Raw genomic sequence first — 25,849 nt, forward strand, 5'->3', positions numbered from 1 at the left:
TTGATTATTGGAGGATAAAAAGTCCAATAGTCAAGATACCTAGCAGAGACAGTAGACCAAAAAAATATAACTGTGATCACAAAATTCAGAACCAAAAATATATACTATAATATGGGTGACAATTCTGGGTAGAACATCCTTGAAATATGCTGTTTACTCTTTGACAGTTTGTAGAACAAATATGTAGGCAAGTTAGAATGATTCCAAAGCAAACAACCCAAAGGGTGTAAGGAAAGACCTACAATTAAAGATTAAGGGGGAAAAGTGGATAACATGGGCATGTAAAGAACCAAAGATGATTCTAGTTTAAAAATATTTGAAATACATAAATTTGAAGAGAAAGAATTCATTAATATTGTCCAAAGTTGCATTTTCTTCAGAAAGCAAAGGATTTTATTCCCTTCGATATTCAATTTGTGTTTTTGTTTCATGATGGAAAATGTTCCAATGTTTTTCTAAATGTATATTTTTGAACCTTATCATAAGTCTCTCCACCTAGTATGATTCAATGTCCTCCCACATGTAGGTCCTGCATACTACCTTGTGGTATCATTTCTCCCTGTCCATACTGAAGCCATGCAGCACTGGAAACAGCTGGCATATATCCAGGGTGGAGCTGACTTAGAGAGTCTTATTCAGAGCAGAACTGCAGAAATTTTCACACTCAGCAGTGAATTTTCAAAAGCCTCCTGATAGATAGGCTTCTTGGTTCCATGTGGATAAAATTGGTAATATCCTACAAATGATAATAAAATACTAACAGATATGTAGTTCTGAAAACACATTATTTCACCTGATTCAACCACTTTGTGAGATAGGTGCTATTATTACACTCTATCCATCTCATGAAGAAGGAAATAAGGAAACAGGCTCATGGAGGTTCAGTGACTTGCTGTGTATCACATATGTAAAGAAACTGGCAAATCTTAAAGTGTGATATAAATACTACAACTACTACTGCTACTGCCACTTCTATTGCTACTACTACTATTATTATTGCTTCTGCTACTCCTGTTGCTTCTGTTATTACTACTACTACTAAGTTTAAAACAGGCTATGGAAACAGTTTATCCTGACTTCAAATACAATACCTAGTCATTACACAATCATGCTCTATTAAAGCTAAGCCTTAAATGAAAATCCCTTCCATATCATAATTTTTTACCATTCTGATTTTGATATATTGTGGATCAGCATAAAAAAACAAATGGAAATTTGGGGGGATTTGTGCAGGAGCTGAAGATAACACATAAAGGTCGTCAGATGACCCAGAAAAAAATTAGAAACTCAGAAATACACAAAATATATGTATAGAATTGCATAATATGAATATATTTTATTTTTCAATACCATAAATATACACATTTCTTTTAAAAAGTTAAAATAAGTAAAGCTAATTGGGACATGATAAAATTCCCAAATGAAAAAAAATTGATTCAAATACCACCACCGAGGCCTTCAATTTTGCCTTTGTTATTACCATTAGCAAGTTGTTGAACTCTCTAGGGCACCATTTTGTATTCCATTGGAGAGTGACAAACTGGTTATTGTAAAATATTATATTTTTTCTTCAAGCTCTAAAAAGGATTATGCAAAAATGGATGTATATCCTTCATTTATCACAATACCCCATCACATTTAAAAATGGTAAGTTATTGTTCCCTTTTTTGTCATGGCTAATAGGATCACATTTTTAGTCATTAACACACAGGGCTAGTTTTATTTCAGTCTCCTTACACAGTAATTTTCCTAGATTAACTACTTTAATCAATTTAACTGCCCTGATCTTTGGACTTATGGAGCAAGTACTGAGGAAAAAATGGAGAAGTGCTAGAATGAAGCCTGAACATTTATCATTTTTGCATAAGAATTAAAGTGAATTAGTACATTCTAAATTGGCTCTAACAAAGGAAGGTATTATTGGTGGGGTTTTTAATTTTTAAATTAGTTATCAATTATCTTTCTCAAATATAGAAAGCACTTTTTCATATGTTGCCTTTATTAAGAATCACAAGTTTATTGCTAGAAGTGACTTCAGAGGCTAAACAATACAAACATTTAATTTTTATAGATGAGGAATATGAAAGTACAAAAAAGGTGACATATTTTGCTAAGGGTTACACAACAAATATCTTTATTTTTATCTTGTATTTTGGTGGTACTCCCCTATTTTGATTCAGTGAGAACTGTACTCAAAGTAGGTTCATATTATGGCACAAATTGTAATAAATTTGTACATTAAGTAAGAAAACATTTTTAAAGTTTATGAAACTACTCTGTGACCTACTTTTTATGTTAAAGTAATACCACAACTAAAACCATACAGGAATTCCCAGACTAAGGAATTCTATCTGTATTTAAAAAAAATTCCATACAGCAGTTTGGCATATTATATCAGAGAGGGTTGAGGGAACAGTCACATTTAAAAGCCAGTTAAAGTGAGGGAAAAGTTTCCTTACAATGGGAATTCAGGAATTCAAAAAACAATAAATAAACATCTAAGACATTTTTATTTTCATTCTTTCTTTTAGAATGGACTGTTTTAAAATGAGGAATGTATGGTCTCACATGTCCATTTTGGTCAACTCAAAGGATTCATTATTCATGTGAATTTGTGGATTGAAAACTTTTCACTTCTTTTTTCTTTCCTCCTTTTTCCTTTTTCACATCATACAATATGCTAGCAGTATGTGGGCACAAAGAACAAAATAAAATACTAATTTCAGAAGCAGTTCTCTTTCATTTTTTGTGAACTACTTTCTGAAAGTCTTAGTGAGAAATGGAATTGGCTGAAATAGAATTTGAGAATTCTTGTGGTTCTGAATTTATGGATTAAATTTATCCATGTTATTTCTATCTCCCATTAAGAAAAAAATATTGAAAGCTGAATATTTCCTTCAATCTGTTTTGTAATATGAGGAAAGAGAACATATGGTCTTAATAAAGGCAATTTAAAGAAGCCCACTTTTAGTTGAAGTGAAACTACTCAATGTTGAGAAAATAATGGAAAATAGACTAGGAATGAACCATTCTGACAGGAAATTGTGGTTTGAAGATAAAGTTGAGTCAGAGAAGGGAGAAATAAAAATGTGTCTCATTGAAGTGAATATTGAGAGAAAATACACTGTGTTAGGAATAAGTTTATTATAAATTCCCATTAAGAGGTTAGCCAAATGATAGAAAAGATTTAAGCAATGCTACATTTGTCATTTAATATAGGTAGTCTTGTTCTTTCAATAAAACCATTTTGAGTCTACTTCACACTTTTTTTTCTTTTCATATTTAACATCACCTCAAAGTTGTTGATCTGGACCTTAATTTACTATCTTGGTTGACAATCCATTCAGTTTCAGAACCAAATGCAACCCTGATTGGCTGGTCAGCACAAGGGCCATCAAATCTGATATTAGACTCCAGATTAAGCTGATAGCTTAACTCACACTTTATTCTGATCACTTCCTTTGCCATCCAACCTCTCATTTACTTCCACCTTGTTTTATTTGTTTTGCTCTAGGAAAAGTGACAGAAATCAATTTTATTACTTCTGTTAAGATTATGTCAGTTGATACCCTTATGTCTCCATTCACTATCCCTATGACTTCCCAAAGAAAATACTATTCCATGACTATACTACATTGTATTTGCTGTCTTCCTAGAATGTAAGGTTCTTACAGGTAAGAACTATATTTTGTGTACAAGGCTTGGCTTATAATAAGCCATTTCACTAATTCTTCTCCTCTTTCTCTTCCCCTTTGCCCTTCCACCACTACTCCTCCTTCTCTTTCTTCATCCTCTTCTTTTTCCCATTCCCCTTCCCATTCCCTTTCCCCTTCCTCTTTTCTTCTCCCTTCACTTCCTCTTCCTCCTCTTCTCCTCCTTCTCCTCTTTCTCTATCTGTGTCTCATTCCACCTCACTCACCTCTACATTAGGAACTCAAGGAAGTCCTTCCTTGAATAGACAAATTGCTATTAGAAAGAGTTGCCAGAGTAAACCAATGATTAAGTGGTTTTTCAATAATGAAATACAGTTAAGTACACAGCATATTAAAAGTCATTCATGGATTTATTTTATGAATCAAAGCCCAGTATCCATCCACTATACTATACTGATACTCTTCAATAAATATTACTCTAACATAATATGCCAAAACTGAAAAAAAAATACTAAGGGCAGAATATTTGGAATACTTGGTCATGAGGGACCATAGATGATATAACAGTTAGTTCAAACTATCCTGTAGTATCCCTCACCTTCTATGGTTAAGTAAACAAACTTCATGTTACACACTAGAAAAAGATAACAAAACACTCTTACTGCCATCAAAGAGTTTACAGTTGAGCAGAAGAAATAAGATATATTCACAATTTAATAAATTATGCAGCAGAATTTAATGTGTTATGGAAGAAGTGCAGGTAAAGTACTATGAAAACAAGGAGGATAAGATTTCTCATTGAAATTAAACTGTTGAACTTTTTATTTTATTTTTATTTAAGAAACTCAATTATTTTTAAAATAAATTGGTGATAATATAGTAAGGGATAAGATAATCTCTTTCTTAGAAAATTAGACTTCAAGCTTACCTAAAAATGATATTGAACTTGAACCTTGACATGATGTTAGAATGAAAAACTTCACCTCAAACTTAGGCTCAAAATCCTTCTCTCAGTTTCACACTCTATGTTACTTATTTACAATGCTAGATATAATCATTACCATCATAAGTAAGCCATAGTCTGAAAAGAAAAATAAAACACAATGCATATGTCTTCAAGAAAATAAAATTGAATTTGACATGAGAACATTTTCAAATCTTTTGTGATGCTATTTTCTTTTGAAGTATACATATCTGACTTATGTGACCATCTTAAATATCAATGATATATCAGAATTAAATCCATTAAAACTATTAATGGATTAATTTAATTTTTAAAATTTAATTTATTTAGAACATTTTTCTATGGTTACAGGATTCCTATGCTTTCCCTCCCCTATTTCCTCCCCACTCCTGGAGCTGATGAGCAATCCCACTGAGTTAGACATGTATCATTGTTTAAAATCTATTTCCATATTATTAATATTTGAATAGAGTGACCATTTAAAGCCCAAATCCCCAATCATACATCTAATGGATTCATTTAAAATATCATGTTTTTTTCCTATCACTGAAGTATTTGATAAGTGATTTTTTAGACCACTGAATCTGGGAAAATGGGAATTATAGTTAGATGAGGAAGAAGAAAAAAAGGACAAACTTCAAGTAAGAAAGACTAAAGTACAAATACTATCTTAGATTTTTACTAGCTGTATTACTCTAGGCAAGACAGTTAACCTCTTCTGGCCTTAATTTCCTAATCTGAAAAGTGGGGATAATAACAGCACCTACCTCACAAGTGCTGACACATTATTGAAAGGATCAAATAATATGCATGTTTTTGAGCCATTAACTACTAGCGGGCATAAATATAGCTTCCTGTAATTTAAACATTTTTGGATAGAAAGCTTCCTGAAATTATCTATTTCCCTGCCTTTTCAACATTGATTAATATTTTTTTAATTTTTATGACTCAAGAGTTTCATCATGAACACCACTTAATAAACATAATAGTAAAACCTTCAGAGTTCAATGCTTTAAAGGTTCTTTGACCTTTTATTTCATCACTCCAGACTACTACCTTTCTTGTTTCTTTTTATGTCTTATTTCAGTCCTATCCTTCAATGCAAGATTTTTCTTTTTGCTGTCAGTGTTCCTGTCTTTAACGGGACTTTATATCCCATTATCTACAGCTTCTAATCTGCTCAAATTGCGAAAATAGACTTTTGGGGTAGGGACATATATTGAAACAAGTAAATACTTTATAAGTGAAGAACTAAGCAAAGGAAATGTGCTTCAATACATGAAGACAGTGAGTTATGCTTACATCTCTTTTTGGCATACTTCCAAGTTTATGGTTGTACACAGACTATTTGAGATTGCTAGATAATTAGTTTCTAATAAATAGGTTATTAATATATGCAATTTGTTTTGTATTAGACAAATGTATAGCTAATTAACCACTACAGGCAAATCAGACCCCAAATGGTCTGTTCTATTACATGTTTCAAATCCCACTTAATGTTTGCAATAGCAGATGGGGGAAGGTCTTCATGGCCTCAGCTTTTTCAGACATAATAATTAGTTTACAATATCAAGTATATTTAAATCATTTTACTATTTTCATTATAATGGAATTGCATATCTGTTCTACTACAGAATGCTTTTTTACTTGCCATCCTTGTATAAAGATGATAAACTAATTTATTTTAAGAGCTCTTTCAGCCAGAAAAGATGTCATTTAGGATACAATGCTTGACATGTTATCTGCAAATGTACACAAACTGGAAAAACTTGCAAAAAAGGTGTAATAGTATGTCTTTTGCATCATTCTTAAGAGCTAAATCAGCAGTTTCTGCAAACAAATTTGAAAGGAAAAGTCATTTGGTTAAAAAAAAAGGAGGGATATCAAGGCAATGACAGTTGATGTAAAATTAGGCACTTGGTGGCATATTAGTTCATTGAGATAGAATGACAAAATTATAAGACACTGTCTTGCAAAGTTGAACTGCTATACTCTGTTTTGTCTTTAACATTATTTAATATACCTAGACCATTCAACTCATTTTAAGATTTCATAAAAATTTGCTAAAATAATGCTTCATAAACTTGACTTTTCACTTAGGGAGAAAATGGTCTCTCTGAAAAAATATCTTATGTGTTAAAATATGTGATGCAAATATGTTATATTTAGTTCATTCTACTTATTACTATGTTCCAGGCTGGAGAAATACTAGTGGAAATTGTTTAACTTGTAAAAGGAAAGAAAAATATCTGAAAAATCATTGGTGGATGTGTTACTACAAAATTCTTATCATGATTAAATTATTTTTCATTCCCATTTCCATATCTATAAAGTATAAAGCTAACTGGAAGGCTTCTTGTGTAAAATAGTTAGTAAATGTAGACCGATAATATGCTAGACAGTGACAGTTAAAAAATTATTCCCAAACACAGTAGATATATGATGCAGTACTGTATACATGAAATGGGTCAAGTGATAATGTTGAAGGATTGTAGGATAAGGTGAACAAGTAATAAACTGGATCTTAAAAGAAAACTAGAAGCTGATGAGGACACCAAAGAATCAGTAAGACAAGTCAATGACCTGACACTTTAGATGAGCATAGCAACATCAAATATGAGGTAATGTTTTGATGTTCATTGGAATCTGGGTTCACATTGTGACAAGCAAGAGTGACTATAATATGGAACTGAACCCTATCCTTTATAAAGAATATCAATTTTTCCCCTCAGGATAACTTGGGTTTAGTAGATCACAAAGTTATTATTTTGCATTTGAAAGGATTTTCTCACTTTACCTCTTTCTTGCCACAGCATGTCTTTCTAAATTATCTCCATTGATTATCCTGACATCTACTGGTGATGGTACATCTGATTTCTGTTTGGTTTCTCTCCAGGCTGAATTCTTTCAAAGAGACTTGATAACTGGTTGGGGGGAAGGGAGAGCCTTTCTAAGTTCTGTTGAGTTGTAAATAATTTAATGTCTAATATCATCTTTCAAAAGGAATCTGATAGTAAATACTATTTTAGTCATTTTCTGTTGCTTCAAATGTTATATAAATATATACACATATGTATATAATTTAGAGCAACAAATTTCTATATGTATAGTCTCTATATGGATACTTATACTCTGTGTGTATGTGTGTATATCCCATAAAGAATCAAGCTTCTAAAACTGGAGTCGTAAGAGCTGCATTGGGTTTGCTTACTAATAAAACGTGTATACAAGATTTTTCACATTTTTCTCTGATTGTTTTCAGGTGAAATTTAAATTCTAAAGTCTGTAATTGTATTCTGGCTAGTTTTCAATGAAAATATTGCATCATAAATCATTTTTGCAACAATTGCACCTGTAAGTATATTCTGTAATCAAAAAAAGTATAAGAATTGCTTTTCCTGAAATTTAACATTCTATTCTTATGAAATTTTACAATATATGCAATGTGCTGTTTTGGCAATATTAAGCCTGTCCTAAACATAAAATCTTAACATAAACATAAAAACATAAAAGACTAAGAGTTTTTAGTAAAAGGCACACATTTATTTGAGGTTTTTGGCCATCGTTTATCTAATTGGTTCTAAACAGAAGGAAAGCATTTTATTTGAAAGAATATCTTGAAGTTCTCAATAAGAAAAAATATGAAATGTGACATTAGGGTATTTTGAAGTCTAGCCATCTGTTTTAATTCAACCATAATTCATCACCACCATAATTTAATTTCCCCTAGGGAATTTTTTAATCTTGAAGCAAAGGATGGAATGACTGACCATTTTAATAATAACACCATTATTCCTTTTTAATAATCTAAGTTTGATAATTTTTCAAAAAACTGTACTTTTTAAATGGAATACATTGAAATTTAAGGAAAATGTAGGAATATTAGAAAATGAGTTTTCAGAGTGCAGAAATGTATGGTACACTATGATAGTCCTTTCTAGGATCCGACAAAGTTGAGTCACTTACTTTAAAATTAATAATTATATACAATTCTATTAATGCAGATAATTGAAGAAGTGAGTGTTTTACTAGAGTTGAAATTAATACTGACTTAAAGCTATAAGTTTGATGTGCTCAGAAACTTGATCTAATTATTAACATGTAAGAAGGAATAGAAAAACCACTGAAAGTACACATTTGAATAATTTTGCTGTGGTAAGTCTAAGAAGAAAATGCAACTAGCAGATTTTGAATTTTTGTGCATCCGCATTTTGAAAGTATCTGAAAGTAGTTGGAAAAAGCCTTTAATTTTGAAAATTCAAATAAATTCCAAGGATGCATATTATTTATGGCATGTCTAGACTTTAGATACATTGTCTTTTATTTAAAGATTAGGCACAAACTGCAGGCACAGGGACAGATTGCATAAGGTATCACGTGCTTTCTGCAACTGTATGAATGTTATTGGATTTTTTAGAGCAACTCATAACAATGAATAATTTAAGAGCTAATAAAATATTCAATCTGACTGATCCATTGTTTTAATTTTAAAATAATAAAAAAAAACTACTAATAAAAAGAGTTACTGTTCCTCACAGAGTACAAGGTTTGATTAACTTAAATTTAGGTGACACTATTGAGGGAAACACGATGTTAAAAAAAAAAAAGGAGGCACCACAGCAATGGCATCTTTTTGGGCTACCCAATAAGATCTCAGTGCCATTGGTTACCACGGAGTTTATTCGAAGTTTAAATGGTCCGTGCTGAACCCTTTGGGTATGTGGGTAAATAACATGCAGGCGATTCAAGTTTTAAAGGACCTATTGAAAAATGGGATCATTTCTTCATTCTTCCATTCTCCTATTCCTTCTCAGAAGCTGCGAGACAAGAAGGAAGGCATTAAAGAATATGGAGTATACAGCTGCCAGACCTTCCTTTAGGATTTGGAAAGGAACGCCTACGCGAGATTCCAGGGTTTCCACTACATCCCAGAGGTTTCAGACTGTGTCTGGAAGACCGTTGGACTCTGGGACCCTTTGCAAGTTGTGTTGTAAAAGAGAAGGAAACTCGGTACCCGAACCGACCTGGTGCACCGACCTGGTGCACCGACCTGGTGCTGGCCACATTCTCCCTACAACAGGACTCCGGGAAGTGGAAGGGGAGGTTGCAGATCTAGCAAATAGCTCTCCTTTCTCCTTCCTGGGCGCTGTCCTCCACCCCAGTACAAGATAGAGGGACAGATGGTGGTGGTAGTGTTTAAATGTGTACGTGTGTACGTGTCTCTGTGTTTTCTGTATTTACGGGTGTGTATTGGAGAAAAAGAGGTGTAGAAAGAAGGGGGAGCGAACAGAAGAGAAAAGGATCAGTTTCATCTCTTCCTTCCTTTCCCTGCCAACCAAGGGATCTAAGTGCAGGGGAAATACACAGAATAAAAGGAGGACAATTCCTTGGAAAGGAAAGCAGATCTCTCAGTCTCTCTGTCTCTGCTGTCTCCATCCCCCTCTTTGCCCTCTCCCCCCCTCCCCCCCCCCCCCCCCCCCCGCAAACTGCAAAGCTAAGTCTTAAACCTTGTTGCCGACCCTTCCTGATAACTGGGATACTTTGCTAAATGTAGCACGCACGCACACACACACACACACACACACACACACACACACACACACTCACGCGCGCGCGCGCGCGCGCTCTTAAAAATGCCTGATTTAAAAGGGGAAGGGCGCAGTCCTCATTAGATAGGCAATCCTGCTCATCAGGAAAGTCTAGAATAAGCTGGTCAGCACAAACCAGTTGGGGAGGATGAGTCTCAGAAAGGGGTAAGAGGATCAATAAGCAAAAAAGGATAATACACTTTTCCTTAAAATAAAGGAAATTTTAAATATGTTTTAATCATAGGTTTGTTCACATCTTGGAGTAATTATTAACTAAACACTTTAAAAATTCAAGCCGATATCTTCATCCAGTTTTGCACTGCAATAAACTCTATATTTGCCCCCCTCCCCGGATTTATTACCTACTAAATCACAAAAGAGATGCTGCTTCGCATTCTCAAGGGCTCAAAGAGCAGAGACCCCCCCACACACACACATCCAACACCCACCCCATCTCTTTTGACACATATATTCTACATCCAGCTACCAGATACCTCTTCCACTCCGCATCTCTTTGCAGCATAAACTTAAGCACCAACCAGCCTGGAAAGCCAATCACACTTTTATTTTACACCTCTATACTTGTTCTGTAAAGTGCTCTGAGAAAGATAAGCAAGGACAGCCACTAGCCTCCCAGTATTCAAAGCCCGATATTTCCCCAAAAAAGCTTCATTTAGTCCTCAAGTCAAGAGAACACAACAGTAGCAAGCAAGCTTTTGCAACTTTTATAAATGCAAAATAAGATTACGGCGGTGAGGTGCAGTATAATATATACATATATATTAAACATGCATAGCTACAGATATATATGTCTTTAGTGATGCAATCTGGATGGAAGTATCAGGACATATCTGAGGCTTATTCAGGGAGGAAATAATTTTGTATTTTACTTGAACTCAAGGAAGCTTTATTTTGTTCTATATTTCGGATAGAGCATGTCCTAGTTAAGATAGACTAAGGAAGACACTGATAGACCCATGCAGTTTAATAAAGATATACAAACATTCAAGTGTTTTGAAATGTTTGCAAACTGTTTAGCACTGGGATGAAATTTAAGAACCAAGTGTCCCTTCTTCACACACACACGCAAACACATACACACATGAAAAGGGGATGGTGAATTGCTCTGCGGATTTGAAACCCTGGTATCCACTCAGTTGGATGACGTTTAAACTCTTACACAGTCTCCTCTCCCCCCCCCCGCCCCCCCCACCAATAACTCCGCTCAACCTGGACTAATTACATCCAATGAAGATATTGACAACAATTGCCCTCCCCTTCACTTTCGAGAACACCTCCAGAGACTTTGGGTGAAGTGAACTGCAGAATCCCCGTGGTGCTCCCATGCTTTCCCTTCTCTTCCCACCGCCCCCTCTTTTCCTCGATTTACACCCTTCTGCATCAGTGTCCTGCCCGCCCAGCACACTTCACTTTAGACTTTGGGATCACTTCAAATGGTCTGTACCCCCATCCCCAACAAGGGCACAAAAGCACATAAACACACACACACACACACACACACACACGCAGCAGCAACAGTAGCCTGGGCAGTATCAACCTTGGCATCACAGGGAAGCAAGATACCCCCCCTTTCCTCGTGACCTGGCAGCTGCCCCCGCCCTCAAGTACCCCTGTCTCCAGCCCCACGGGACTGCCTCACACCCACTTGTACAGTGGCATTGCATTTCCTCCAACCCGCAGAAAGAAGAGCTTTGAATCCCTTCTTTTTCCTTGTTCCTTAGCGGATGCCCCCCCCCCCCCCAAACCCCATCATCTCACCTTTGGTGAATTGTGGAACGCAGAGACTCAAACAGAGTAAGAGCCAAGCGACTACCGAATGGTTCATGGTCGTTCCACCACTGGAGCAACCCCTGGTGCAGAAGGGGTCGAGGAACGAGAGAATGTCTCGACGTTGAGATTCTCAAAAATAAAGCTCTGGGTGTCAGGCGATCCCTCACACTAAAATGTCTTATTTCCTCAAACCTTCCTTAAAGAATGAGAAATAAATCTTTAAAAAAGAGAGGAAGAGGAGAAAGAGAGAAATCTTCACTCTTCTTCTTTTGCCGAATCTTTGGCAAAGGGCGGTGAGTAGAATCCGGGAATAACCCAGAGTGGATCAGCCAAAGTGCTGCAACTCAGTCATAGCTAGGAAGGAGAGAGGAGACCAGTCCTGGGAGGCGGGATGTGTGTGGGAGAGCGACTCCGCGCTGTGCCGCTCCCGGTGGCTTTCCTTGGGTAAACCTGGGGCGGTGAAGAAGCCGGCTGCCGTTGCGCAGCTTTCCTTAGGCTGTTTTCCCTGCCACTGCAGCGGGGCTTCTGACTTGGAGAACAATGAAGCCAGAGAACAAGAGTAGAGAGCCTTGCCGGCTGAAGAGCGCACTGTATACAAACAGAGGCGGCGTGCGTATGAGCTGAGAGCTTTAAAGTCTCTCTCCCCAATCTCCGGGCTCTCTTTCCCTCCCCTCTCTATCCTCCCTCCATCCCTATTCCCCCTTCATTCTGTCTCCCTCCCTCCCTCCCTCCCTCCCTCCCTCCCTCCCTCCCCTCCCTCCGTCCCTCCCTCCCTCCCTCCTCTCTCTCTCTCTCTCTCTCTCTCTCTCTCTCTCTCTCTCATCTCTCTCTCTCTCTCTCTCTCTCTCTCTCTCACTTCCCTCTTCACAGAAGTGGCTCCTTCTGCTGGAAGAGAGAAGGGAAACAACCGCAGCCACACCCTGGCACCTGCTACCAGCCTCCAATCTCTTAAACTACCTTTATACATTCCCTCACATATGCTTTAGGTTTTTGAGGTTAATGGGAGACCCCTAATAATATCCACATTCCTATATGTTTTCAACAGTGGCTCAAATTTGCCACTAGGAAACTTCCTTTGGAGCTTTTCCTAGGTTTTGTCAGGAAAGGGGAGTTAAAAAGATTTCCTAAAGTTGCTTCTTTGTGGGAGAGAGATTCTGCTAGAGAGAGGCAGCAATCTAAAAGGAAAATGCTGTACCTTTCCAATAAATATGAGCTCTTCAACCAGCACGGTCAAAGAATTAAAAACCTTACCAGGGAGTTCCAATCTCTCCTGTATTCATTCAAGCAACCAGCATTCTTTCAAGTCCCACTATGTACCAAGGGCTCTATTAGGAACCCTACTGCAGGAGACTGGATTAATTGTTGCCTTGCCTATATACTCTATTTATTCCAAGGGCTAGAGTAGAAGGGAATAGAGCTGGCTCTCTGGGTTAATAAATAAAAAACAAATAAATAAATAAACAAACAAATAAATAAAAAACAAAAGACAAAGTAGATGTTTAGATATAGGATTGTATTTTGATTATGGATAAAAGAGAACTATGTTACAAGTAAAGGAATAGAACATAAATACAAGCAGCCTTAAGGAATAATGTGAAGTAGATCAGATTCCCCATCCTCAAATTTTTTTTTTGAAGCATTAGATGCAACAAATAGGTTTATATTGTGAGGAAATTGTTATCCAGTCTGTTATCCAGAGTTGAATCAATGCCTGGTTTAGGGGGTGAAAATACTAAGATTTCTCTATCCACCAAACAGAACTCAGTACTATATTGTTTTTGAGCTGCTGGTACTGAAAAGAAATACCATTCAATTCCTTCTTGTGTCAGTAGAGGTAGCCTGTGCATGTAGGGAAAATAGGAAAAGGGGAGGGAGAAGATGAAAGATCCTGTAATAAGTGAAAGTGGTGAAAAGAAGATACTCTAATGTTTAACAAGACCAATGTAGCAAATAGAAGTTTAAATATCCATTTTCTCACTTTACTTTTTCCTTCCAATTTCTAATTTCTGTTTGAATGATAAATTTAGAGTAAGGATTAGGAGATGGGGAAAGTCAACATAGGACAAGACTGGAAACATTAATGTTATACTTGTCAGGTCAATACCTAAAGAAAATCTGGGGTCTTGTGTATTATTAGGTGATATAAGAAAATCTGGGAAACAAATCATTTTAAGTGAAAGGATAGTTTTAGATTATTCTGTGAGTATAAACATTAAAGAGTGTGGTTTTAGCACAAGCAAAATAATTGCTACTTTAAGAGCAATCAAATCAAATAGCACAGAATAGTGGATAGTCCTGGAGCTGGAATCAAAAACTTCATCATTCTAATCAAATATCCATTGCATACTAGCTGTGTGATAATGGACAAGTTATTTAACCTCTCTAAATTGGTTTCGTCATTTGTAAAGTAAGGATAGACAGTCTATCTCATAGAGTTATTAGAGAGGTTTAAATGTGTAATATATATTAAGTGCTTTATACAATTTTAAGCATTATAAAAATATCAGACATCATGAATATAGGGTAGGGCTCCTGAAATTATCATGTCTCAACTCCTTTGCTTTGAAATATTAGTCAATTTTAAAACTGTGTTTTAGTATTATGTTGAGGTGCATTCCTCATAAAGTATCTTTATATTTTAAAAGATTAGTTGTCTTTAATTTTTACTGAAGAACACTTTCTAATACAACAGATTCCTAAAATGAAAAGAAAATAAATGATTTTCCATTTTCTTATAATTAATGCTATTTAAAGGTATTATAGAAAAGTGATATGTACAGGTTAAGGGTCATAATATTGTTCCTTGAAAGTCATCTAAAGAATCCTTTTTTAAATACAAAAATAGCTGTTATGAAACAAAACCACACAGACAAAATGGTAGTCCATTTCTGAAAGGTATTAATTGATACCCCCAGAAGCCTTCAGTACTCCATTTACAATTTAGTTTGACATATTCTCTTGGAGCCTGAATCCTTAGTCCATGACATTAAAGCCTTCTTTTTTCAAACAAATGAAACAGTCTATTGTTAATGACTGTCTAGTTCTTTCATTCCACTGACTCCAGGCACTTTACCAAACTTACATTTATAGGAGTCATTTCACCCTAAACTGAATTGCAACCTCTTTGGAATTGGAATGCAGAAACTGTTTAAAGGACCAAAACAGAGAGGGGGGAGGAAGGAAGGAAGGGAGGGAGAGATGGAGGGATGGAGGGAGGGAGGAAGAAAGAAAGAAAGAAAGAAAGAAAGAAAGAAAGAAAGAAAGAAAGAAAGAAAGAAAGAAAGAAAGAAAGAAAGAAAGAAAGAAAGAAAGAAAGAAAGAAAGAAAGAAAGAAAGAAAGAAAGAAAGAAAGAGAGAAAGAAAGAAAGAAAGAGAGAGAAAGAAGGAAATCACATATGACTTGGTGCACCGTTTTGCAGCTTCTCTCAATTTTGCCTTAGAAAGAAAGACCAAGTAGAATCCATGAAACTTGTAAAAGCATTAGTTAGGGAAGTAGAGAGAAAAGACAAACTTCAGAGGACTGTACAATTAGCAAGGCAATTCGATTAACAAAGACATGCAAACTAGATAATCTGAATACTGAATCTCCATTTTCTTCCCTCTATATTTTTTCCCCTTTATGCTCAACCAAATTAATTGGTTATTTCTTTAGTTCCCAATTCATGTTGCCAAGCAAACAGTAAAAAGTTAATGCATCAACCACTTGATTTTCTCTTAAGTCATTGCATTCTATTTATACCTTTGTTTAGCATTATTTCATGTGAATTATATTATCCTTAGGAAAATTCCAGACATTATTTCTAGTTCAATTCCTCTAGAGCCAATTTAAAAAAATTAGCCCTTCCACATGATGACTATTGAAAAATTTAAAATGTTATCACCCTCATAAAAAAGCTTTTATTTTTCCCTGCTAAACATTCCTAGTTCCTTTGACTGATCCTATGTTATGTTTATTTTTCTTCTCACCCTGTTCTGGACATGCTCCATTTTCTTGATGCCCTTACTAAAATTTGTTTTGATGGGGACAGGACACATTTCAATGTAACTATCACCTCTTTCACTGTGAACACTATGCCCCACTTAATGCATCTAAAGAATGAGTAAGCTTTGTTGGCTGCCATTCCACATCATTGTATGTGATGTCCACTTTAATAAAAATAACCTCATAAATAATAGAATTATAGAATAATATATTTAAATATAGAATAAACCTTTTTTCTTCACTGAATCCCAGGTATTTTGATTCTAAGTACAATGACCTTTCTCTATACTGCAAAACATCAGATAATATGTCCACCTAAAATCTGTATATGATGTCACAATTAAGACAAAATGGAGATTATATTTTGAAATTTTAATATTTTATTAAATTTCTGAATTTCACTAGATGTAAAATTAACCTTAATAGATGTTATCTCTTCCTTGTAGACACTTAATCCCATAAAGTTACATAACTACTATTGCTATACATACACATTTAGTCCTTGGAAATATACATGGTGAGCTGGTAAACATTAATTAGCCTTTTGAAATATCTTTAATATGGATTGCCCTTATCTCAAATGAATGTTTCCCTAAGATAATTATTTCCTTTTATTTTGTGTTTAGCTTGACTCTTATATGTGCTTGCAGGTGGTTCTTTCCATTATATAATAAGCTCCATGTGGGCAATGTAATAGCTTTTGTATCTTTTTGTAAATCAAACACTTAGCCCAATAACTACCAGAGAGTAAGCTCTTAATAAAAGTTTATTGATTGATAGATTGGTGTTTATTTTAATTAAATTGGTAAGCATATCATCAAAAGTTCCAAAAAATGATTCTTAGATGATATCATTATTATTTAAATAAAAATGTCAGCCCTTCTAAGGTCAGTGGAGTTGCTACAAAAATTTCTGGTGAGAGATGACTGAATGATGAATTCTAAATAAATCCCTAAAGAGGCTTTCATAACAAAAAATTAAAGACCTTTCAAAATAATCCATTTTTTAAAATTGTTGCCTGTATATGTTGTTAAACAAAAAATATATTTAGAGTATTGTTCACCATTTACATGTTTGTCTCTTTCTTCTAAAGTCACAGAAAAAGAGGAATACAACTCATTAAGGGTATAGTCATTCATTTAACAAATGTCAAGTGCCTTCTGCATAGAACAACAGTATGCTAAAATTGGGAAGATCTAAAATAGAGGGAAGTCATTATCCATGACTTTATAAAGTTTGTAGTCTAAAAAACTGATGGTATAAAAACCCATATTCTCTACCAAAACTCTTATTTGTTTACACATTTTGGTATGGATTGATTCCAAGTTCCTTAATGCTAGGCTAGGGCATCTTAAGCCAGTTCATGTTGAACTAAGTTGAAAATGCTTCACAAATGATCTCAGTTGATGTCATCTAGGAACATTGGAAATAATGTTGTGCCTAGAATCAGAGAAATCTGAGCTCAAATCCAGGCTCAAACATATATTAGATTTATGATTCTGGGTAAGTCACTCAACCTTTCTGTGCCTCAGATTTTACATTTTATAATGTAAAATCAGAATAATAAAAAAAACACCTAACTCTCAAGGTTGTTATTAGGATGAAATGAGAGTAATGTAATGATCTTAGCACAATACCTGGTCCATATTAGGTGCTATATAAATGTTAGGTATTTAATTTGCTTCTGTTGTTGTCATTCAGTTTGTTCAGACATGTCTGATGCTTTGCAATCCTAAATCAGATTTTCTTGGCAATGATACTGGAGTGGTTTGTTATTTCCTTCTCCAGTTCATTTTACAGGTGAGAAACTGAGGTAAACAGGGACAAGTGACTTTCCCAGGGAAACAAAGTATTTAATAATGCTACCTTTTAGTGAGGAGGTTTTCTGTTGGCCAGATGTGGTCAGAAATGGACATTGGTAGGCCAATCACAGAATAATGCAACTCTTTAGAGTTGCAGATTATCTTCTGAATTTTAAAAGTGTCAATGTGCTCTCCTTAACAAAATCCTGAATCCTTAATGTAATAATATCATGACTCATATTAGTTAATTTCTTAATATTTATCAAGTGTTTTCCTCCTAATAAATTTGAGAGAAAGGCAGCATTTATAATATGCCCTCCATTTTGTGAAGTCTCAGGAAACTGAGGGTTAGCAAGACAAATCATTTACCAAGAGACACAAAGCTTTTAAACATTAGAGACAGAGCAAAAATCCATAATAAATCCTGATTATTTTCATTGTTATTTTTACTACACATTTCCCCTCCCCAGAAATAAAATTAAAAAGAATTATTAGATTATTAGATTATATATGAATTACAGAGTAATAAATCAAATTGATATACTGAATTTGAAGCAGAAGGTCATTAGAGAAATATAGAATATTTCAAGAAAATTCTTGTAACCTTTCAGCAGGGGCCATGCTAAACTTTTCTATATTTTTCCATATTTTAGTACATTCAGAGTCAGAATCAACAAACTCTTACTTAGCATCTACTTTGTGCCAGGAGTTATGTTAAGCTCTGAGCATTCAAAGAAAGCCATTAAATAGTCCTTGTCATCAAGAAGCTTACAATCTTATAGAGAAAGACATTAAATGGAAGAAAAGGAACATGCATGGGAAAACTTCATGGAGCTCAAGAAGTCCAAGGGGACAGAATGTAACCTTGATGGGAAATGATTTGAAAAGGTGAAGTTATGAAAATTAGTTTTACCTTGCTAGATGATGAGTTTCTTGACACCATGAACTCCAAGAGAACATCCAGATGGGAAAGGATGAGGTGAATGCCCTGGTAACCTTCTGTATAGAATAGAGGATCTCACTAATGTATACCCTCCAAACACTATGCTGAGAAGGAGGGAGAAGCCCTATATTAAGACGTTCTAAGGAAGTATGAGTTTCAAAGCTGATATCATACAAGATGATGAGTTTCTAAAGACTGAAAATTCAGGAGGTCAACTGGGTGGAAAATGATGGAAGTGAACATATTCAAGAAAAATACATGTTCTATAGACATCAAAATAGATAGATCACATGAACAGAGATATCAATATTAAATCTGAAGATAAAAGCTAGGACTACTGCTTTTTATGTATATTCATCAATCAACAAACTTTTGTGCTAAGTGCTAGAGATAACAAAGAATTCTGGATGAGGACCAACAAAGACCTCCTTCAGAAAGTGACTTAGTTGCTTTTTTTGAAACTTAAAAAATAACATTTTCTTTCCCCCTATTTCATGTTAGAAAAACAATGTTTAACATTCATTTAAAAAAATTAAGGTCCAAATTCTCTTCCTTCTTTTGATTCTCCTTCTGTCACTCCTTGTTGTCCCCTCTTCCTGAGATGGCAAGCAATCTGATATAGATTTTACATATGTAATCATTTAAACATTTTCCTATTTTAGTCATTTTATGGAAGCATTCTCAAATGGAAACTAAAAAGAGAGAAAATTAAATATAGTGTTTTTCAGTTTCCATCCAGACACCAGTTATTTCTCAGAGGGCAGATGACATTTTTTATCATCGATCTCTGGAATTGTCTTAGATTACTGTAATGCTGAGAAGAACTAGGTCAATGACAGTTATTCAACAAGATATATTGTTGTCACTGTGTATAATCTGGTTCTTCTTACTTCATTTTGCATCCATTCATGTAAGTCTTTTCAGATTTTTCTGAGATTATCCTGCTCATCATTTCTTATAGTACAATGGTATTCCATCACTATAATATACTATAACTTCTTCAGCCATTTGCCAATTGATGGACAAACCCTCCATTTCTATTTTTTTCTTAACACAAAAAGCTACAACAAACATTTTTGTGCAAATAGGTCTTTTTCCTTTTTTATTGGTCTTGTTAGGACACAGATCTGGTAATGATATTGACATACCACAGGGTATGCACAGTTTTAAGAGTCCTCTGCATAGTTTCAAATTGTTCTCCAAAATGGTTGGATCATATCACAACTGTAACATCAGTAAATTAGTGTACCAATTTTCCTGTATCTCCTCCAACATGTATCATTTCTCTTTTTTCTTCTATTAGCCAATCTGATAGGTGTGAGATGGTACCTCAAAGTTATCTGAATATGCATTCAATGGTGAATTTGAACATTTTTTCATATGATTATAAATTACTTTAATTTCTTCATTTTAAAACTACCCATTCATTATTAATTGGAAGATTACTTTTATTTTATATATTATATATAATTTGTGATTGAGTTATCTTAAAGAAACCACAGATTTAATGGTCTGCTGTAGCCAGATGGTATAGGCTCAGAGAAGTAGTGCTTTAATTTTCAGTGTAAGTATTTACAACTCAGAAATTTGCAAATGCTAAAAATCAGAATTTTCTGAATTATTTTGCTGATTGCCTAAAATTAAGAAGGTTATGGCAAAAATGTTAATGGAGATTGCACCTAAAATATATAGGAAGAACATTTCAGGAATAAAGTACAATACAAAAGCAGGAGTGTAGGAGTGTGAATGTCATGTAAGAAGGAGCAAAGAAGCCATTTTATCTAGATTGCAGAATGAATAGATTGGTAAAGAAATGAAAGAGGTCTTAAAAGATTGAATTAGTCCTAGTTGTAAAGAGCTTTAAAAGCCAATTGAAAGACTTTGTATTTGATCCTGAAGGTAATAGAGAACCACTTGTGTTAATTAAATGTGTGGCAGTGAAATAGTCAGATCAGATGAGCGAATATGCTAGTTCCTTGACCAAAACAACTCAAAATATCCATTACCCAAGTGAATATCAACAGAGCCAATATAATCACTATCATTGCCAACAAATTTGTAAATTCCATCTTGTGAAAATGGTAACTATTTATAATTAATTTTCATTTATGTTTTGCTCTTTTATTCTTTAATTTTATGCGTTAGGGGAAAGTAAATTTGGGTTTTATTTAAAATTGATGGTTTTGTATTATAATATTTTAAAATGTTATTGATATATTGCTTTGAGACTTTTGTCTTTAGCCAACAAAGAAAAGGCTAGTAAACACCTGTTCTCTGCTGTCCCTTAAAGAGATGAAGCAAAACCATATCATTGATGATTCACATAACTTTACATTTTTGTTGTTAATTCATTCTTTTTATCTTTAATTTTAAATTTTATATTTTATTTGATCATTTCCAAGCACTATTCATTAAAGACATAGATCATTTTCTTTTCCTCCCCCCACCCCCCATAGCCGACGCGTAAATCCACTGGGCATTACATGTTTTCTTGATTTGAACCCATTGCTATGTTGTTAATATTTGCATTAGAGTGTTCATTTAGTCTCTCCTCTGTCATGTCCCCTCAACCTCTGTATTCAGGCAGTTGCTTTTCCTCGGTGTTTCTACTCCCATAGTTTATCCTTTGCTTATGAATAGTGTTTTTTTCACCTAGATCCCTGCAAATTGTTCAGGGACATTACACTGCCACTAATGGAGAAGTCCATTATGTTCGATTATACCTTGTATTGTCTCTATGTACAATGTTCTCCTGGTTCTGCTCCTCTCCCTCTGCATCACTTCCTGGAGGTTGTTCCAGTCTCCATGGAACTCCTCCACTTTATTATTCCTTTTAGCACAATAGTATTCCATCACCAACATATACCACAATTTGCTCAGCCATTCCCCAATTGATGGGCATCCCCTCTTTTTCCAGTTTTTGGCCACCACAAAGGGCACAGCTATGAATATTTTTGTACAAGTCTTTTTGTCCATTATCTCTTTGGGGCACAGACCCAGCAGTGCTATGGCTGGATCAAAGGGTAGTAGATATTATTTTGTCACCCTATGGGCATAGTTCCAAATTGCCCTCCAGAAAGGTTGGATCAGTTCACAACTCCACCAGCAATGAATTAATGTCCCTACTTTGCCACATCCCCTCCAGCATTCATTACTTTCTTTTGCTGTTATGTTAGGCAATCTGCTAGATGTGAGGTGATACCTCAGAGTTGTTTTGATTTGCATCTCTCTGATTATAAGAGATTTAGAACACTTCTTCATGTGCTTATTAATAGTTTTGATTTCTTTATCTGAGAACTGCCTATCCATGTCCCTTGCCCATTTATCAATTGGAGAATGGCTTGATTTTTTGTACAGTTGATTTAGCTCTTTATATATTTGAGTAATTAAACCTTTGTAAGAGGTTTCTATGAAGATTTTTTCCCAGTTTGTTGTTTCCCTTCTGATTTTAGTTACATTGGTTTTGTTTGTACAAAAGCTTTTTAGTTTGATGTAGTCAAAATTATTTATTTTACATTTTGTGATTCTTTCTATGTCTTGCTTGTTTTAAAGCCTTTCCCCTCCCAAAGGTCTGACATGTATTCTATTCTGTGTTTACCCAATTTACTTATGGTTTCCTTCTTTATGTTAAAGTCACTCACCCATTTTGAATTTATCTTGGTGTAGGGTGTGAGGTGTTGATCTAGTCCTAGTCTCTCCCACACTGTCTTCCAATTTTCCCAGCAGTTTTTATCGAATAGTGGATTTTTGTCCCAAACCTGGGGTCTTTGTGTTTATCATATACTGTCTTGCTGAGGTCGCTTTCCCCGAGTCTATTCCACTTATCTTCATTTCTCTTTCTTAGCCAGTATCAAATTGTTTTGATGACTGCTGCTTTGTAATATAGTTTAAGGTCAGGGACTGCAAGGCTTCCATCATATGTGTTTTTTTTCCATTATTTCCCTGGATATCCTTGATCTTTTGTTATTCCAAATGAACTTGGTTATGGTTTTTTTTCTAAATCAGTGAAGAAGTATTTTGATAGTTCAATGGGTACGGCACTAAATAGATAAATAAGTTTGGGTAGGATGGTCATTTTTATTATATTGGCTCGTCCTATCCATGAGCAGTTAATGTTTTTTCCATTTGCTCAGGTCTAGTTTTAGTTGTGTGGCAAGTGTTTTGTAGTTGTATTCATATAGTTCCTGTGTTTGTCTTGGGAGGTAGATTCCTAGGTATTTCATTTTGTCTAAGGTGATTTTGAATGGGATTGCTCTTTCTAGTTCTTGCTGCTGAGCTGTGTTGGAGATATATAGAAAAGCTGATGATTTATGTGGATTTATTTTGTATCCTGCAACTTTGCTAAAGTTGTTGATTATTTCAATTAGCTTTTTGGTTGAATCTCTAGGATTCTTTAAGTAGACCATCATGTCATCCGCAAAGAGTGATAACTTGGTCTCCTCCTTGCCTATTTTGATGCCTTCAATTCCTTTATCTTCTCTAATTGCTACTGCTAGTGTTTCTAGTACAATGTCAAATAGTAGAGGTGATAATGGGCATCCTTGTTTCACTCCTGATCTTATTGGGAATGAGTCTAGTTTATCCCCATTGCAGATGATATTAGCTGATGGTATTAGATATATACTATTTATTATTTTTAGGAATGACCCTTCTATTCCTATGCTTTCTAGTGTTTTTACTATGAATGAGTGTTGTATTGTATCAAATGCTATTTCTGTGTCTATTGAGATAATCATGTGGTTCTTGTTGGTTTGCTTGTTGATGTGGTCAATTATGTGGATGGTTTTCCTAATATTGAACCAGCCCTGCATCCCTGGTATAAATCCTACTTGATCATGGTGAATGATCCTTCTGATCACTTGCTGGAGTCTTTTTGCTAGTGTCCTATTTAAGATTTTTACATCTATATTCATTAGGGAGATTGGTCTATAGTTTTCTTTCTCTGTTTTTGACCTGCCTGGTTTTGGAATCAGTACCATGTTTGTGTTGTAAAAGGAGTTTGGTAGAACTCCCTCTTTGCTTATTATGTCAAATAGTTTGTATAGTATTGGGATTAACTGTTCTCTGAATGTTTGATAGAATTCACTGGTGAATCCATCAGGCCCTGGGGATTTTTTCTTAGGACGTTCTTTGATGGCTTGTTGGATTTCATTTTCTGATATGGGATTATTTAAGAATTCTATTTCCTCTTCTGTTAGTCGAGGCAGTTTATGTTTTTGAATATATTCATCCATATCCCCTAAATTGGTGTATTTATTGCCATATAATTGGGCAAAGTAATTTCTAATGATTGCCTTAATTTCCTCTTCATCGGAGGTGCTGTCCCACTTTTCATCTTTAATGTTATTAATTTGGTTTTTTCCTTCCTTTTTTAAATTAGATTGACCAGTACTTTGTCTATTTTGTTTGTTTTTTCAAAGTACCAGCTTCTTGTCTTATTTATTAAATCAATATTTCTATCACTTTCGATTTTATTAATTTCTCTCTTAATTTTTAGGATTTCTAGTTTGGTTTTCTGCTGGGGGGTTTTAATTTGATCGCTTTTGAGTTTTTTCATTTGCATTTCCAATTGATTGATCTCTGCTCTCCCTAGTTTGTTAATAGAAGCATTCAGGGATATGAATTTACCTCTGATTACCGCTTTGGCTGCATCCCAAAAGGTTTGAAATGATGTCTTGCATTGTCATTTTCCTCGATGAAATTATTAATTGTTTCTATGATTTCTTCTTTAACTAAATGATTTTGGAGTATAATATTGTTTAATTACCATTTGGTTTTAGATTTGGTTTTCCATGTGCCATTACTAATCATTATTTTTATTGCCTTGTGATCTGAGAAGGCTGCATTCATTATTTCTCCTTTTCTGCATTTGTGTGCTATGTTTCTGTGACATAATGTATGGTCAGTTTTTCTGAATGTGCCATGTGGTGCTGAGGAGAAGGTGTATTCCTTTTTATCTCTATTTATTTGTCTCCATATGTCTATTAATTCTATTTTTTCTAAGATTTCATTCACTTCTTTTACCTCTTTCTTATTTATTTTTTGATTCAATTTATCTAAATTTGATAATGGTTGGTTTAAGTCTCCCACTAATATGGTTTTACTGTCTATTTCTTCCTTCAATTTTCCTAGTTTCTCCATTAGAAATTTGGGTGCTATATTATTTGGAGCATACATGTTGATTAATGATATTTCCTCATTGTCTAAAGTCCCTTTTAACAAAATATAATTACCTTCCCTATCCCTTTTGATCAGGTCTATTTTTGCTTTGGCTTTATCAGATATCATGATTACCACTCCTGCCTTCTTTCTGTCAGTTAAGGCCCAGAAGGTCTTACTCCATCCTTTAATTCTGACCTTGTGGGTGTCAACCTGCCTCATGAGTGTTTCTTGAAGACAACATATGGTAGGGTTTTGGATTCTAATCCATTCTGCTATTCATCTACGTTTTATGGGTGAGTTCATCCCATTCATGTTCAAAGTTATGATTGTCATTTGTGGACTCCCTGGCATTTTGATTGCCTTCCCTAATTCTAACCTTTTCTTCTTTGGCTCTACCTTTTAGTCCAGTGATTTACTTTGAATCAGTCCCCCTTGTCCCCTCCCTTGATGTTTCCCTTTTTAGTCCCTCCCTTTTTGTTCCCTCCCCCTCCCCCCTCACTTTCCCTCCCTTTTTGTTTTCCCTCTCCCACTTCACCCCTTGGTTTTCCCTTCTCCCTACCCTTGTTGGGTAAGATAGAATTCAAAATCCCAATGGATCTGGATGTTTTTCCCAATCAGAGTTGATTTCCCTGAGATTTAGGTTTAAGTAAAAAACCCTCTCTTCCTCTCCTTCTTATAGGAGTTTTTTTCCCTCCCCTTCCCATGTGAATCTTTGTGTGAGAAAGATTATTCTATTTAGTCTTTCTTTACACCCTAATTACACTTTCCATTTTCCCCACATGTTAGTATACATAGATTGATATAAATGTAGTCCTTATAGAAGAGAGTTTGAGTAAAAGAAGAAGATAACATTTTTCTCCTTTTCCCTTTCCTTAATATTTACCTTTTCAGGTATTCCTTGCTCTTTGTTTTTCGGTATCAAACTTTCCACAGAACTCTGGTCTTTTCTTTACAAAAAGTTGGA

The 25,849-nt window shown here is 34.8% G+C and overlaps 1 protein-coding gene and 1 non-coding gene across 3 annotated transcripts in view; both read right to left on the reverse strand.

The window, feature by feature from the left end:
• EDIL3 (EGF like repeats and discoidin domains 3) overlaps positions 1-12,832 on the reverse strand; it is a 703,912-nt gene extending 691,080 nt beyond the window's left edge. The window contains exon 1 of one of the 2 annotated variants that reach the window (XM_056824616.1): positions 11,985-12,832. In XM_056824616.1, the coding sequence (XP_056680594.1) occupies positions 11,985-12,051 (67 nt within the window). In that variant the 5' untranslated portion in view covers positions 12,052-12,832. The remainder of the gene's footprint in view (positions 1-11,984) is intronic. The other variant, XM_056824617.1, reaches the window with a different exon arrangement.
• A 5,517-nt stretch (positions 12,833-18,349) lies between these two features.
• On the reverse strand, positions 18,350-18,451 carry LOC130458625 (U6 spliceosomal RNA). The gene has a single exon (XR_008918036.1). It is a non-coding gene; the product is annotated as a U6 spliceosomal RNA (small nuclear RNA).
• Between the last annotated feature and the right edge of the window lie 7,398 nt (positions 18,452-25,849).

This window comes from Monodelphis domestica, chromosome 3 (genome assembly GCF_027887165.1).
Source record: "Monodelphis domestica isolate mMonDom1 chromosome 3, mMonDom1.pri, whole genome shotgun sequence".
NCBI classification, from domain to species: Eukaryota; Metazoa; Chordata; class Mammalia; order Didelphimorphia; family Didelphidae; genus Monodelphis; species Monodelphis domestica.